Source organism: Dipodomys ordii, unplaced genomic scaffold (genome assembly GCF_000151885.1).
Source record: "Dipodomys ordii isolate 6190 unplaced genomic scaffold, Dord_2.0 Scaffold54, whole genome shotgun sequence".
Taxonomy (NCBI): Eukaryota; Metazoa; Chordata; class Mammalia; order Rodentia; family Heteromyidae; genus Dipodomys; species Dipodomys ordii.
In genome coordinates, this window is record NW_012267270.1 from 3,020,116 (window position 1) to 3,033,836 (window position 13,721).

A 13,721-nucleotide genomic window follows, 5' to 3' on the forward strand; every position below is an offset into this window, starting at 1 on the left:
CCCCACCTCACCCCACCCCAACCTCCCCTGAACTCACACCTTGGCCCACACTGCCCAGTTCTTCCTCTCAGTTTAGAGAAATCCAGACCAATGTCACCTCTTCCAAGAAGGCTTTCCGGACTACATGCTGGGCCAAGGCCCTCATTGTCCCCAGACACAGAGTTTCCCTCAGATCAGCCTCAAAACTGTGTTTCCCTGTCCTGTGAATGGGGACTAAGACTGAGGCAGAGCTCCCGTTGATTGGGAGCAGGGGGAACTCAGCCATCAAATACCAGGAGACAAGGCCAGGGGTGGAAGGCTACGCGCAGACCATCCTTCCCAGCTGGGTGCAGTCAGGGAGGCTTTCCTGGAGGAGGCAGTGCCTCAGCCAAGCCCCAGAAGCGAGAAGTTAGCCCAGGTGAGAAAAGATTTCCAGTGGAGGACTTGGCGAGGGCAGAGGCCGGGAGACCAGCACGGAGCCTGGGAAGCGTGGGGCCGGACAGCCAGGAGAGGGCTGGCTAGCCGCCAGCCACTGAGCCTGAACTTTCGGGGAGCCAATGATGGCTGTGAGCCGGGAGAGGCAGCTGCACTGAGTTGGGGGACAGGTGGGTCCTGCCAGCAGCCTAAGGCTTCCCATCCCCCAGTTAAACTAGTGAAGACTGACACTCTTGGGCGGCCGGCGTCCCAATCCTTGTGCCCCCCCCCCCAGCTCCAAGGCCACTCCAGATGAGCCGTATGAGGTGACAAGGGCCCGAGAGCTGAACCAGTGGTTGGGGCCCAAAGGCTCGGGCCAGGCCTTCGACTTCACCCTGGACCTGCACAACACCACCGCCAACATGGGAGCCTGCATCATAACCAAGGCCAACTGCAGTGTCTTTGCCATGCACATGTGCCGCTACCTGCAGGTAGCCCCTCCCCGGCTCAGGGTCCTCGGAGGGCAGAGAGAGCGAGGAGAGGGGCAGAGCCTGCAGGACAGGGGCAGCTCCTGCTCAGCCTCTGCCTGGCCTGGGCCGTCACTCCGGCCCACGTCCCCTTAACAGAGGAAACAGTTCTCCTTCCTGCCTCAGTCTCCCCTCCCAAGTAGGCTTGAGGCCTTCACCTGTCTCTCTTGCTCCCAGCTACAGAGCCTGGAGCTGCCTTGCCGGGTTTTTCTGTTCCAGCCTTCTGGGGAGACCTTCAGTCTGGACTCAGTGGCTAAGATTGGAATGGGTGGGTCTGCAGAGTGGGTGGGGCCTGGGGGCGGGGCCTGGAGAGGAGGTGGTGGGTCAGGGCAAGGCCTCCCAGGGCCCAGGACCGAAGCCTGGGGCCTGCACCAAGCTAGGTCTCCTGACTGACTGCACCCCTCCTGTCCCCAGCTCTGGAGCTGGGCCCCCAGCCTCAGGGCGTGCTGAGGGCAGACAGATTCTCTCAGATGAGAGCCCTGGTGGCCTCCAGTCTGGACTTCATCGAACTCTTCAACCAAGGTGAGATCTCTGGAAGCATTTGCTGGAAACTGAGATCTGGGGGTGAGGGTAGGCTCCTGGAGTTCTGGAGTGAAAGGCCCTTCTCCCTGCCATACCCCCCCCCCCCCCCCCGTCACAGGCACTGCCTTTCCTGCCTTTGAAATGGAAGTCTACAAGAATTTTGGTGAGGAGGACTTCCCTCGCACTGAGGCTGGGGACTTAGCTGGTGTGGTGCACCCCCAGTTGCAGGTCAGTGCTGGGCAGGGGAGCCTGCTGGTCCAGAGTTTGGGGGCGTCACAGAAAACAAGCCCCTGGAGAGGGGTTCCCAGCACAGTGGGGCTCCAGAGATCCTCAGCGCCCAGGAAGAGGCCAGGGCCTCCTGCAGAATGCAGGAGAATGGATGGGGAGACGGCGCGACACAATTCAAACCGGTCCATGAACATCCCCAGGCCCAAGATTGTCAGAGGGGTGGGTGGCCGGGAGGAAGCAGCAGCCTGGCAGCTGCTGCTCTGCCTGCTGCCACAGGGGGGCGCTGTGGAACAGGATCCTGTGCAGTCCCCTGGCTTTGTTCCATGAAGCCATCTTTCAAGGGATTAGATAGGTTATCTTGTAGCCAGGTATAAGGATATTTTGGGTCAGGGAACCCCTCAGGGGCAGGGAGCACCCATCCTGCCAGGGCCTTAAGCCAGCTCTGCCCATCTGCTTCACCAATGTTAAGTGACAGCAGTTCAGATGGATTGAGAGAGGCAGAGTAGGCTGGCAAGGCTGGATGGAAGGGAGCATCTTTTGGGGGGGCGGGTATCAGTAAAAGTTTCCCTGCTTCCCTGGGTACAAACAATGGTCACCCAGCAACCTTTAACCTTGGCTTCTCCCAGGACCGAGACTTTGAGCCGCTCCAGCCCGGTGCACCCATCTTTCAGTTGTTCAGTGGGGAGGATGTGCTGTACCAGGGAGACCGTACTATGTACCCCATATTTATCAACGAGGCTGCCTACTATAAGACACACAAAGCCTTTATAAAGACGGAGAAAATCATGACCTCTGTGCCCGCCCTGCCACCCCTGCCCTCTGCCCTCACCCATTCTCTCTAACCCAACCCATACGAGGCCCAGCTCAAAGGCAGAGCCCCCCGCCCCTCCCCCCATGCGACGGCCAGAGAGCCAGGATTGCTGTCCACTGTCCTGTGCGTGCCTGGAGGAAGGGAGGGCTGACCACAGGATCTGGGATAGGTCTAGAACTGTTGTGTGGGTGAGGAAGACCTGGAGAGGGGGGCTCGCAATCCCTAGGAAACCTGAGTCCCCCTGTAGTTCTGGACCTGGAGGGGGACAAATAAAGGCCCATGTGTGTGCACACATGTGTGTATGTGTGTGTGTGAGAGAGCATCCACGTCCTGGCGCCTGGCACCCTTGAGACTCTGCCTGCAGCGGGGCTCACAGGCCACGCGTGCATTCTGGGTGTGCTGCACCCTCAGAGCAGCTGTCTGCTGCAGGGGTGCGGAGGGGAGGGGGCGTTGGGGAAGGGCAGGGAGAAGTCCTCACAGGACGCAGAGAATCCGGGGCTCTCCTCTACCCCCTTCGCCATCCCCTGGTTCCTCACAATAGTGTCGGGGGAGGGAGCTGGCGCAGGGTCCAGGGCCTGCAGCCCCTCCGTTCTGTAGGTACCCGGATAGGCTAGGTGGGGCCTGTGGCCGGGGCCCCTCTGGCCATGCCTCCCTAATGCAAGCAAAGCAGGGCTTGGCTGGACTGTCCAGCGTCTGGAGCCCAGCGCTGGGTCCTCTCATAGTCTCTCGCTCCCCGGCCTCTGCAGCCCCCCTGCCTGGCCCATCCATCTCCCCGCGGCCATGGCTGCCATGCCAGGGTATTGAGCGGGAGATGAGAAGGTGTGAAGGAAACAGGGGCACCAGGGACGGGCTGGCAGTCAAGATGGATGAGGGAGCAGAGGGGGCAGTGGGCGCCTCGGGCTGGAAGGGCCGGCCGGCCAGGCAGGAGGGCGTGCCTGGCTCCCTGCACGCATGCGTGGCTGAGGCTCCCTTGTCTGTGTCCATGCACACAGTGGGAGCCAGCAGGCCTTGGAGGGCACAGGTGGGCACGGGCGGGTGCTCATGGGATGGCAGGGGGAGAGCCCCACCCTTCAGATCAAAGGCACACATGTCTGGAGCTCACAGAACCCCAGTGTCCGGGCTGACGGGGACCCCAAGCCGTTCATCTTCTCTCCTATTCCCCCCCCACACCAGAAGCCTGGGACAGGGTGGAGTGGCCTCATGACACAGGAGACCCTGGGAGATTCTGGGACACGGCCCCAGAGGTGACAGCATGGCCTCCAATGGCAGGGCTCGTTCCCACCCTCTGGCTGGGTCAGAGCCAGCCTGCACTCCGAAGGGGCGGGAGGAGAGCAAGGGGTGGGAGGAGAGCATGGCCGCCTGAGGCCTGGGGAGGGGAGGGGAGGGTGTGAGGGGGGGAGAGGGAGGGGAGGATCCCGAGTGTCTCTCTGGACTCTGGGGTTAACCCAAGGTTGGCAAAGCCGGAGCAGTCCAGCAGCTGACCCAGCGGGGGCCACCTGACTCAGACCCCAGCTAACAACAGCCACCACAGGCCGCTGACCACTTCCCAGCCCTCATGCAGACCGCAGTGGGGACCACAGAGCCAACCATCACCCCCTCCAGACAGGGAAGCCTTGCCACTCCCCAGACCAGGCTGGGGAGATCATGCAGAAGTCAGCTGGGGAAACTGAGGTACAGGACTCCAGAAATCTTGAAATGTTTCCCAGCTCACTTGACCAAGTGTCGGGGGCTCCAGTGTTTCTTTCTGTGTGTATGTGTGTGTGTGTGTGTGTGTGTGTGTGTGTGTGTGCGCGCGCGCACGCGCACGCGTCCATACATGCACGCTGGGCTTGGGGTGTAAAACTCAGGACCTGGCACTGTCCCTGGGCTTTTGTGCTCAAGGCTGGCACTCTACTCCTTGAGCCATAGCTCCACTTCTTTTTGGGCATTAATTGGCAATAAGAGTCTCATAGACTTTTCTGCCCAGCTGGCTTTGAACTGCAACCCTCAGATCTCTGCCCCCTGAGTAGCTAGGATGACAGGTATAAACCACTGGTGACTCACGCTCTGGAGTCTGGCATTTCTAACTTACACATCTCCCCCTCCCTTACCCTGCCCTCTCCCCCCCTCCCCCCCACAGGCCTGGGGTCTGGGACCTGGGGCAGGAGCACCACCTGTGCCATTTGGCCCTCAGCTGCTACTCTACCACAGCCCCAATTTCTTCAAGGCCTGAGGCCCTGTCCCATCCAGCAGCCAGGCCTGGAAACCATGTTCACAAGGCACCCCTACCCGCCCCCCTGTGCAGATCCATTGATCAGCAATGGCTGGGGGCTCCTAGCTGGGGAAGGGAGGGAGCTGGGGGGAAGAACTAAGAGAAGGGGGGCTTTGTGACGTCAGAAGCTGCCCGCCTGCCCCTGTCTGGTACGTACCCGCCCCTGAGCTGGACTAGCCCACCGGTGGCCCAGCCCCAGACACTGCAGTGGGAAGGAGGCTTGGAGAAGGACCGCAGCCCAGGCCTCACCTGCAGAGCCAAGGTGTCCAGCTTGGACTTGCGCAGTTGGAGATCGGTGAGGGGAGGGTGAGCCGTGGCGCAGAGCACACCCGCAGACCGTGGCTGACCCCCCTCCTGGGAGACAGCCCGGGCGGAGGCTGCAGCCCAGCCCCAGTGTGGAGGTTTTGTCCAGGAGCCAGGCATCCGGCGGTCCCATGGCAGGTAGGATGTGGGCAGCAGAGGTGACCTCATGGATGGTGCCTAGGTTCAGGGCACAGGAGGACCACGGCATGGGCGGGAGGGTGGGGCAGGGGCTTCCTGAGCTGCGTCTCTGATGTACCGGGGGCCGTGATGGGGGTGCCCGGAGGCAGGAGGACCACAGCGCGTCTGAGAACTGAGAGCCTCCCCTGCGTGCGTGAGCTTAGTGTTGCCCTTGCCCTTTCTGGGCCTCAGTGGATGGCGCATGTATGGGGCTGGGCTTCTAGAAGGACCGGACACAGGATGCCCCCTTCCCCCAGAGGGGGAAGAGTAGGGAGAGTTTCTAGAAGAGTTGGAGCCAGTGAGCACCTGCAAAGCCTGAGCCCCGCCCCCTGGGGACCCAGCTCCATGGGCCCCTGGGAGCTGGTGGGGGCTACCACCCCAGTAGAGCTGCCGAGTGACAGGCAGCTGGCCCTCTGATCACCTGGCTCCAGGTTGGGGGGGAGGGACATCAGCCCACCCAGACTTCCTGTCCCAGGACCCTCAGACAGGACATGCCCCGCCCACCCAGACACCTCCACCCTCCAGACTATGGCCATCCTATAGGGCATTAGTGCAGTGCTGGCCTTCACCACGAGTCTCTGGGCTGCCGGGGTCCTGGCACAAACCCTGAGCCACACACTCCACAGGGACTGCCAACCCTGGACAGGCACGGCCCTCCGATTCCTCATTATAGGCAGGTCCTCGCCAGGCGTCTCCAAACATCCATGTGTCAGTTCACTGCCCACCAGCTCCTCACACTGCCCCTTGCTAATGGGGTCCATGGTCCATGGCACAAATGTCCCCCAGTCTGGGAAGAGAGGTGTGCACTGTTAGGAATGGACACCGTGTCTCTTGGCCATTGTAGCGTGTGTGTGCACACGTGTGTGCATGCTGCTACTAGGGTTTGTACTCAGGGCCTTGCACTCTTGCTTAGCTTTTTCTTTTTCTCAAAGTGGAGCCACAGCTCCACTTCCAGATTTTTGCTGGTTAATTTGAAAGAAGAGTCTCTTGGATTTGTCTGAACAAGCTGGCTTTGAAACTGGATATTCAGATCTCAGCCTCCTGAGTAGATAGCATGATAGGCATGAACCATTGGTGCCCAGCCACCATTGTGTCCTCAACCTTTTATAGGGTTGATATAAACTAATTATTCTGTTTTTCAGAACTGTTCTATTTTTCTCTTTTTGCATGTTTGAATATTCTAGTTGTGGAGCTGGGAAGGTGGCTTAGTGGTAGAGTGCTTGCCTAGCATGCATGAAGCCCTGGGTTCAATTCCTCAGTACCACATACACAGAAAAAGCTGGAATGGCTCAAGTGGTAGAGTGCTAGCCTTGAGCAAAAGAAGGTCAGGGATAATGCCTAGGTCCTGGGTTCAAGGCCCAGGATTGGCAAAAACAAAAAAGTTTTAGTTATAATAGAATATGTGTGAACAATATAATATAGTTTATCATTTTAACCTTTTTCTTCTTCTGAGATACTGGGGATTGAACTCAGGGCCTTGCTTTTGCTAGGCAAGTACTCTACCAGTTGAGCCATATCCCCGGTCACATGTCCCATTGTGCAGTACAACCCAGTGGCATTAATTTATACTGTTGTGCAATCACCACCAGAAGCCATTTGCAGAATCTTTTTTTTTTTTGGTTGGTCATGGGGCCTGAACTCAGGGCCTGGACGCTGTCCCTCAGCTCTTCAGCTCAAGCTAGCACTCTACCACTTGAGCCACAGTGCCACTTCTGGCTTTTTCTGCTCATATGGCACAGAGGAATCGAACCCAGTGCCTCATGCATGCGAGGCAAGCACTCTACCACTGAGCCACCTTCCCAGCCCTGCAGAATCTTTTCTTCTCATAAAACTGAAACTCTGTCCCCATCTCCCAGGTGCCGGCAGCCCAGCCACAGTTCTGTTCCCATGCCTGTGAATCAGATTTGTCCTTCTGTGTGTATTTCACCTGTACAGCGGGTCAGCACATCTTTCCTTTTGAAGGGTGAATACTGTTGCATTGTGTGTCTACACATTTTATTTAGCCATTCATCTGTTGATGAACATTTGAGCTGTTTCTCCCTTTTGGCTTCTGCAAATCACCCTGCTATGAACTTTGTCTGGGTACTTGGAGTGCTTCTGGGGTGGGTCAGAAGGGGAAATCACTGAATCATCTGGTAATTCCATTGTCCACTTTTTTGGGGAGCCGCCCTGTTCTTTGCCATTTTGAAGTCCCACCCACAGATCACGAGGGTCCAGTTCCTGTTGCGCATTCTCATTTCTTCTTCCCATGGGCATCTTAACAGATGCACACAGTGTCTGGTGGGGGTCAGCCCTGGGGGCTGAGTTGGGGGTGGAAGGCAGCCCCATCTTTGGGAGAGGCACAGCCTTGTAAAAGGGGCTTCCTCACTGGGCGCTGGAGGCTCATGCCTGTCATCCTAGTTACTCAGGAGGATGAGATGTGAGGGTTGCGGTTCAAAGGCAGCCCAGGCAGGAACGTCCATGAGACTCTTATCTCCAATGAACCACCAGAAAACCGGAAGTGGTGCTGTGGCTCAAGTGGTTGAGTGCTAGCCTTGAGCTGACAGCTGGACAGCGCCCAGGCCCAGAGTTCAAGCCCCAGGACTGATCAAAAAAAAAAGATGAAGAAGGAGAAAGAGCAGGAGGAGGAAGATGAGGATGATGAGGAGGAGGAGGGGGAGGGGGAGGGGGAGGGGGAGGGGGAGGAGGAGGGGGAGGAGGGACCTGGGGACAGGACCTGCAGCTCTCCAAGTGTGGAGTGGATAATCACGGGAACTGGAGAGGACTCCAGGTCCCCCCCTCCCCACAGCCTCCGCACGTGTGACAAAGCACCTGCTGTGTGCGGGTGGTGTGCCGCAGCTGTCCTCACCAACGCTCACATCAGCCCTGAGGGCAGGTCTTACCGACCCCTTGTGACAGACAGGGACACTGAGGCTCCAGGAAGTGAAATAATCCCTCCAAGGCAGACAGCCGCAGGCCGGCTCAAAAACATCCCCGGTGAGGCTGGGCCAGGTGATCTGCGCCCAGGAGGAGCTGGGTCACAGCAGGCCTCAGAGCGAAAGGGTGAGACCTGACTGAAGTGAACTAAAGCAGGAAAGCAAAGCTGGGTGTGGCTCCGCGCAAGGAAAAGATGGAGCTCCCTGGGGAGCAAAACAAGCCCTGTCTCTGCCCTCCAGGAGCTTGCTAGGAAAAAAGATGTGTGTGTGTGTGTGTGTGTAGGTGTGCACGTGTGCACCAATAAATGGGCTGGAACTCAGGGCCTGTGCTCTCACTCTGGCTGGTGTTTTCCCATGAGCCTCTGGGTCTTACAAAACACGTTTTAAGTGAACTTTAGCCCCGTGGAACAATCCTGCCCAGGGAAGAGTAGGAGTGCAAGCCTGGCACGCTGGGAGGGCTTCCTGGAGGAAGAGGCTCCTGAAGGCGCAGGGCTGGTTGGGCGGTGAGCGGGGCTGGGTGAGCTGGCAAGGGCCCATGCCTGCATCCTCTCCCGCAGCCTTCCTGCCTGCCAGCCTGGGGGTACTTGCACCCCCAGAGCCCTACCCTCTGCCTGCGACCAGCTCCGGCTGGGAGCGTCCACGGGCAACCCCGTTCCCATCAGGCCCCTGCACCAGCTCAGCAGAACCCGTGGCCGAGCCCATGGGGCAGGGCCCCAAGAACCCGCGCGTGTCGGGCGTGACCGTTCAGCTGGAGATGAAGCCTCTGTGGGAGGAATTTAACCAGCTGGGCACGGAGATGATCGTGACCAAGGCAGGCAGGTAGGGGCGCGGGTAGGGGCTGGGCGCAGGGCAGGGCGGGGCTGAGTCATGACGGGGTTGCTGAGCGCCCGCTCCCACAGGAAGATGTTCCCCACCTTCCAGGTGAGGATCCTGGGCATGGACACCCTGGCCGACTATGCTCTGCTCATGGACTTCATTCCGCTGGATGACAAGAGATACAGGTATGGCGGCAGCTTGGGGGTGGGGAGGGCGAGGAGAGCAAACTCAGACTTGGGGCATCTGAGACTAGGAAGTAGCCGGGCACTGGTGGCTCACGCCTGTCATTCTAGCTACTCAGGAGGCTGAGATCTGAGGATCACGGTTCAAAGCCATCCCAGGCAGGAAAGGCCATGAGAGTCATATCTCCGATAAACCACCAGAAAACCGGAAGTGGCGCTGTAGCTCAAGCAGCAGAGTGCTTCCTTGAGCTGAAGAGCTGAGGGACAGCGCCCAGGCCCAGAGTTCAAACCCCACGGCTGACAAAAAGAGAGAGAGAGAGAGAGAGAGAGTAGACACCAACTGTTTCCAGAGCAGGGCAGGGTCCTGACCCCTGCCAGCCAGGGGCAGTCACAGTTTTAGGGCAGTCCCTAAGTTTTACTTCTGCATCTTTAAAGGCCTGGGTTGACCCGTGGCGGACCACATGCTCCCCTGCACAAGGCTCTGGCTTCCATCCTCAGCACCAAAACCAATGGAAGATGTCCACCGGGTGGGTGGCCCATGCTGGGGACAGTGGCAGCCCCAGCACCCGCTGGGTGGGGGACAGTCCTGGACACCTGGCCTGCTCCCTAGGTACGCCTTCCACAGCTCGGCCTGGCTGGTGGCGGGCAAGGCAGACCCGGCCACACCTGGCCGCGTGCACTTCCACCCTGACTCGCCCGCCAAGGGTGCCCAGTGGATGCGCCAGATCGTGTCCTTTGACAAGCTCAAGCTCACCAACAACCTGCTGGATGACAACGGCCACGTGAGGCCCGGGCCCTGGCGGGAGGGGCTGAGCCAGGGGAAGCTGCCAGAGCCCAGAGGGCCCTGGGTGCCCAATGTTCCTCCCCACCCCCCCTCCCACCCCCCCCCGGGGCTGCCGACAGCCAAGCTCACTTGGTGGGGGTGTGGATAAAACAAAGCACTCTCCAGGCAGGTGGGGAATGGGACTGGGGGTGGGAGAAGCTTCCAGAGAGACAGAGGACAATGTGTGTAATGTTAGCACCAGACCAGGATCGCTGTAGGTACTGGAACATCCAGGCAAGAATCCAGCAGACATGCTGGGCCTTAGTGGCTCACGCCTGTCATTCCAGCTATTCAGGAGGCAGAGATCTGAGGATCGTGGTTCAAAGGCAGCTGGAGGAAGGAAAGTGCATGAGACTCTTATCTCCAATTAACCACCAAAAAGCCAGGAGTGGAACAGGGGCTCACGTGGTAGAATGCCAGCCTTGAATGAGAAACGCAAGAATGAGAGGCCCTGAGTTCAAGCCTCAGTATTAGGACCCCCCCAAAAAAAAAAACAAAAAACAATCCAACAGACATGTGCCACAGATTGTGATAAATGACAAAAAGGAAACCGGAAGTTGGGAGGCCATATTTGAACAGAGATGGGAAGGGTGAGGGTGAGGGAGGGAAGTGGATGAGAGGGGGGCTGTTTGAGGCCCAGCGGATGGCCAGTGCCAAGGCCGAGTCCACCGCCTGTGCGGTGAGTTGGAAGAACTGTGGGGCGGTCTCCGTATGGCTGAAGGGGCTGGGAAGCCATGGTCATGCAGAGATCATTCAGAGAAGGGACCCTGGTTTTGCATCTTTGGGGGGGAGGGGTGCTGAGCCACAGGAGGCTTTGAAACAGGGACCTTGATGTGTCTGACCCAGGCTGCTAGGTGGTGAACAGACAGAGGCAAGGTGGATGCAGGAGGTAGGAGAGGAACTCATATAAAAGATGGTGGTTAGTGGCTGGCCCTGTAGTGTGGGTGGGAGAGGGGACCAGATTCTGGATCATTCTGAAGGTAAAGCTAAGGTGTGTGGTGGGGTGAAGATTGTCAGACCCCAAAGGGGCCCCTGATCTAGAACTAAAGATACAAGTTCAGCCATGTACCCCCATTCAAGCAAGGGCGGTGGGCTTGGCGGGAGGGGGAAGGTCTCTTGCCCTGGGGAGATGGCTTGAGGCCCCAGGAAGGTGCACTGTGGCCCTCGCCTCTCCACCCCTCCCCTGCCTCCCACAGATCATCCTCAACTCCATGCACCGCTACCAGCCCCGCTTCCACGTGGTCTTCGTGGACCCGCGCAAGGACAGCGCGCGCTACGCCCAGGAGAACTTCAAGTCCTTCGTCTTCGCGGAGACACAGTTCACCGCCGTGACCGCCTACCAGAACCACCGGGTGGGTGGGGGCTGAGCTCACGGCCTCCGGCCCACGTCACTGGAGTGAGATGGCCCTGCGTCTTCCTCCCCACAGCACAAAGCCTCCTGTCCCTCCGTCTTTCTGGGCATCTGTCCAGGGGAATCTGCCAACCTGGGGGCCAGGGTGGCCGAGCCTGGCCTTGCCCCCTTGCTGGCTTGGGTTCAGCCCATAACTGCACTTTCTCCTCTGTAGATCACGCAGCTGAAAATCGCCAGCAACCCTTTTGCCAAGGGATTTAGAGAGAGTGACCTGGACTCCTGGTACGGTCTGCCTTTCCATTCCTTTCAGCTGCCCACCCAACCCCAGCCCTACCCAAGGCCACTCCTGACCCGGCTTCAAAGTCACGCCCTCTGATTGGCCGGGGGGTTGCATCATCTGACTCTGTGGCTGGTTCCTTCCCTTTGTCCCCTGCTGCCATTCTGTTGCCCACCTTCAGGCCTGTGGCCCCACGGCCCCTGCTCAGCATCCCAGCCCGGAGTCGGAGTAGTCTTGGTCCCTGCCAGCGGAAGAACTCCTCAGAGAGGGAGAGAGGTAGGAGGAACATAGTCCAAACGCAGAGAGATAGTGCAGACAGCAACAAACCCAGGTGCCATGCGACAATCTGTTACCTGGGGTAATGAGAACAGCGCAGGAATCAGGGGCTGAGCACAGAGGAAGGGGTGCCAGGTGGGCTTCGTGGAGGAGGTGTCTCCTGAGCTGGGCCCTGGAGGACTAGAAAGGGTTTGGCCTGAGAAGGTGGGGAAGAAGTCCTGGCAGAGGGGAAGCAAAGGCCAAAAGCTGAGATGGGCTGAGACAGACAATCTGTGACAGAAGGGGACAGGGTCTCCTGTGGGGAGAGCTGGGGTTCACTCAGACCGCTTCTCCCTCAGACCCCAACAAAGCTTCGGCCTCCACCTCCAGAACGACTGCTCAGTTCCACCACCAGCTGCTGCCCCCTCCTGAGGCCCTGCTAGGCCCAAGCACCTACAGACCCCTCACTTACCAGGACCTCTACCCTAGAGCTGCACGCCACCCCGGGATTCCCAGGGCCCGACCTACACCATATCCCCTACCCAATGTCCCGGCTGCTGGGGATCAGGGAGGTCTGACCCTGCCAGCAGGCCTAGGACTTCTGTCCCGTTCTGCCCTGGGCCTGGGACCTGGCCAGGACTCTCCATGATGGTGGAAGTCTACCAGGGACCCTTCTTCACCAGGAGTGGGACTCAGCCTACGCTTCCGCCCACCTCCTCCAGCTGCACCTCTGCAGAGACTCCCAGCCCAAGGACGGCAGGGCAGCATGGGTCCCTAAGAGGGATGCAACCTGCCTAGTCACAGCAAAGCTGGGGACATGGCAGACCTCTACTCAAGCAACTGTGAATCCCGCCCAGCGTGACTCCCCCAAACCTCACTTCACTTCTCTTCCCCCAACATTAAATTCTTTGGCATGGGTAGTCAGAGCTCTTCTGTTTTCAGGGCCGGAGGGTGGGGGCCTCAGGAACGCTCAGCCCTAACAGGGTGCCCCCATCAGCCTTGTAGGCATCCCAAAGCTGGGCCCAGTGCCGCCTGCATCCCCAGAACACAGGGAGATGGTAACTGGTGTTTCCAGTGGCTTCGCTGCCACCGTAAACCTAGGAAGGGGGCTGCCGCTCTTGTGCCTGGCTTTAATGGGCCCACATGAGCGTAGAAACCGGCTCAGAGATGTGCGGAGACATGTTCAAAGTCACACAGCACAGCACACAGGACATTCCACAATTCAAGCGTTATGCATCGGGGTGGCCATCTGGTCTGGCAGAGGGCGCAGAACCAGAGGGGCTAGGGTTGGGATGGGAGTTAGAAACTTGGGGATCCGACAGAGAAGAGCCTGGGGGGCCGTCGCTGGAGGCCAGTCTGACTGAGCCGGCTGGCAGGTCAGACTGGAGGTGGCGAGAGGCGAATGGCGCCGGGTCTTCGGCCTCCTGGAAGGGTCACCCCCGGGCTCTGACCTTCCACAACCTGGAGGCCTTCGTGGGGGCGTAGGACTAAGGGTCTGGCAGGCTCCCAGCGGCCCGGGACCCCAGCTCCCAAGGCCCAGGGTCAGGAGGACGCCGCTGGATCCTATGGAGGTCACAGCAGCAACCGCCCGGCCTGCCGAGCCCTGGGAAGCTTGTGGGAGGGCCACGCCCAGACTGGAAATTTAGTTGGTGTGGCCACGCCCCGTCTCGGTACTCCCTACGAATAGGAAGGGAGTGTTCCCTGAGGTGACGCCCTCCCCCCGCCCAGGCCCCGCCCACGATGGCCCCTAAGGCCCCGCCCTTCCGTCACTCACAGTAACTCCGGGCTCGGGTTTCCGCATAGGCTCCACCCCGTTCCGCTCGAGGCCACGCCTCCGAGGCGGCGCGGCCGCGCCTTCCCCGGCCCGGCCCGCCAGGGCGGAGCCCCGGG

General features: G+C 59.5%; 3 protein-coding genes across 4 annotated transcripts in view; all 3 read left to right on the forward strand.

Moving 5' to 3' along the window:
* The window catches only part of Acy3 (aminoacylase 3), an 18,419-nt gene extending 15,640 nt beyond the window's left edge, over window positions 1-2,779 (forward strand). Inside the window, exons 4-8 of one of the 2 annotated variants that reach the window (XM_013021200.1) lie at window positions 689-884; window positions 1,098-1,188; window positions 1,335-1,442; window positions 1,561-1,670; window positions 2,297-2,779. In XM_013021200.1, the coding sequence (XP_012876654.1) occupies window positions 689-884; window positions 1,098-1,188; window positions 1,335-1,442; window positions 1,561-1,670; window positions 2,297-2,512 (721 nt within the window). In that variant the 3' untranslated portion in view covers window positions 2,513-2,779. Of the gene's footprint in view, window positions 1-685; window positions 885-1,097; window positions 1,189-1,334; window positions 1,443-1,560; window positions 1,671-2,296 lie in introns of both variants that reach the window. The other variant, XM_013021202.1, reaches the window with a different exon arrangement.
* A 2,362-nt stretch (window positions 2,780-5,141) lies between these two features.
* Tbx10 (T-box 10) lies at window positions 5,142-12,751 on the forward strand. The gene is made up of 8 exons (XM_013020991.1): window positions 5,142-5,173; window positions 8,685-8,946; window positions 9,027-9,128; window positions 9,736-9,907; window positions 11,145-11,300; window positions 11,514-11,581; window positions 11,758-11,852; window positions 12,191-12,751. The coding sequence occupies exons 1-8, from the start codon at window positions 5,167-5,169 to the stop codon at window positions 12,478-12,480; spliced, it is 1,152 nt and encodes a 383-aa protein (XP_012876445.1). The 5' UTR covers window positions 5,142-5,166; the 3' UTR covers window positions 12,481-12,751.
* A 223-nt stretch (window positions 12,752-12,974) lies between these two features.
* The window catches only part of Nudt8 (nudix (nucleoside diphosphate linked moiety X)-type motif 8), a 2,514-nt gene continuing 1,767 nt past the window's right edge, over window positions 12,975-13,721 (forward strand). Inside the window, exons 1-3 of the mRNA XM_013020881.1 lie at window positions 12,975-13,207; window positions 13,317-13,501; window positions 13,608-13,708. Coding sequence (XP_012876335.1) covers window positions 12,975-13,207; window positions 13,317-13,501; window positions 13,608-13,708 — 519 coding nt within the window. The remainder of the gene's footprint in view (window positions 13,208-13,316; window positions 13,502-13,607; window positions 13,709-13,721) is intronic.